Source organism: Galeopterus variegatus, unplaced genomic scaffold (assembly GCF_000696425.1).
Source record: "Galeopterus variegatus unplaced genomic scaffold, G_variegatus-3.0.2 Scaffold10759, whole genome shotgun sequence".
Classification (NCBI taxonomy): domain Eukaryota; kingdom Metazoa; phylum Chordata; class Mammalia; order Dermoptera; family Cynocephalidae; genus Galeopterus; species Galeopterus variegatus.
Window position 1 is genome coordinate 57350 of NW_007736870.1, and position 2163 is coordinate 59512.

The 2163-nt window shown below is 40.9% G+C and overlaps 1 protein-coding gene across 1 annotated transcript; it reads left to right on the forward strand.

Moving 5' to 3' along the window:
• The first annotated feature begins 874 nt into the window (after positions 1–874).
• Positions 875–1819, forward strand: LOC103610210 (olfactory receptor 52B4-like). The gene has a single exon (XM_008594421.1). The coding sequence runs from the start codon at positions 875–877 to the stop codon at positions 1817–1819; it is 945 nt and encodes a 314-aa protein (XP_008592643.1).
• Positions 1820–2163: the final 344 nt, after the last annotated feature.

The window sequence follows — 2163 nt, forward strand, 5'->3', positions numbered from 1 at the left end:
TCTCGCTGGCTGAGCGAGGCGCGGGAGCAACACCGAGGGTTGCGATCCCGTTGCCGGTCCCCGGTCCGGTACGGGGGCAACACTGAGGGTTGCGATCCGTTGCCGGACACGGAAAAAGACAAAAAAGACAAAAAACAAAACAAAACAAAACAAACAAACAAACAAAAAAAACATAGGTGAAGTTCACTGGGGATTCATTTTGTATGTAGCCTTTCATTAAATCCCCTATTCAGTATGTATATAGCAGTATGTATATATTGTTCAGTATATAACCTTATCATTTAATCTCCTATTTTTAACATGGTAATCTTGACCCCAGCTATACCTAGAGCCTGCAGAGTTATCTACACTTAACTTTCCCAGAGACTAAACCTCTAGTATTGTGCTGGGTTAGGAAAGTGGTGCTTGATGGACAGGTTGGGAAAGAGGATCCAGGAGTCTAACAGCTCTTTACGTGGATTTGAAACCAATAATCCTTTTTTTTTCTTTTTAAAAATCCTATCTTTATGCCTATTGAGAGAAGTAACTGATACCTCCAATTATTAAGGCCATCTGGGTTCTACAGTGAAAATCACCTTGATTCTTGTCTTCATGTAGAAAGTATTAGTTTTAACTACTTGATGGTTGTTCATCTGCTTTCAAGCTTTCAAAATGTTGTTGCCATCTCTTCTCTGCTATTATCTTCTTCTTTCTATGTTTATGATGTTTTTATTCTTTTACTGACATTTTAGTGGGGTATTAGGAGGAAATGGCAGGAAATGTAGGCATTTAATTTGATATGTTTAACCAGAAAACTCAAAGTAAATATTTATATATAATCTGTATTTTTGTCTCTCTCAGGTGAACATAAAATCTACATTAGCCTGCTACAGGAATGGCTGGCTTCAACCACACTGCTGTCAACCATGTAGTCTTCTACCTGCTGGGCATTCCAGACCGAGAAGACCTACACATGTGGATTTCCATCCCCCTATTCATCTCCTATGTATTTGCTCTCCTGGGTAATGGTCTGCTCATTTTCGTTATCCTGACAAGGAGTAGCCTCCATGAACCTATGTATCTTTTCCTCTGTATGCTGGCTGGAGTTGACATTGTCTTTGCCACGACCACAGAACCCAAGGCACTGGCTATTTTCTGGTGCAATAATAGGGAAATTTCTCTTAATGGCTGCATTGCCCAGCTTTACTTCCAGCATTCCTTCTTCATTTCTGAGTCAGGCATCTTGCTTTTCATGGCATTTGACCGCTACATAGCAATATGTTACCCATTGAGATATACCATGATATTCACCCACTCCCTGATTGGAAAAATTGGTGTGGCTGTTTTCTTGAGATCCCATTGTACAATTTTGCCCATGATATTTCTTTTAAAAAGGCTGACGTTTTGCAGAAATAATATCCTCCCACACACATTCTGTGAGCATATTGGCTTGGCCAAGTATGCCTGTGATGACATTCGAGTAAACATCTGGTATGGGTTTTTTGTCTTGATATCAACGGTGACCCTAGATATTGTCTTTATTTTTGTTTCCTATATTCTGATTCTTTGTGCTGTCTTCCGCATCCCTTCCCAAGATGCTCGTCACAAAGCTCTCAACACATGTGGCTCCCACGTCTGCGTCATCATCCTCTTTTATGGGCCTGGGATCTTCTCAGTTCTCACGCAGCGCTTTGGACGCCACATCCCACTACATGTCCATATCCTGCTGGCCAATGTCAGCATGCTTGTCCCACCTATGCTGAATCCCATCATTTATGGGGTCAAAACAAAAGAGATACGAGACCACGTGGCTTATGTGTTGTTTCCAAAGCAGAAATGACTTTGACAGTGGCAGAGACAAATTTCTCAGAATTTTTTGTCTTGCATGAGATGTGGTTTGGTAGGAGTGAACAGGAGAACAAGAACTGAGTCACTAGGAAAAATGACTCACTGAGTTCTGGGCCTCTGTAGCAACTTACCTGAGACTGTGAGACCAGCCTTTCTAATCAATCTGAGAGCAGTGCCTGGGGTTGACTGAGATACCTACAGCTCATTGTTTGGAGAATGGGCAGGTTGCTGTCTAGTAGTCATGTATATAACTCTATAATATTAATATTCAACTCACCTTTGGGAATAGATGATGTAATATTAAGGGTCATGTATGTTTTCTTTTTATTTTTTTGA

Bases quoted from the DNA above. Each gene is read 5' to 3' on its own strand.
- LOC103610210 (XM_008594421.1), top strand. From the start codon at position 875: ATGGCTGGCTTCAACCACACTGCTGTCAACCATGTAGTCTTCTACCTG.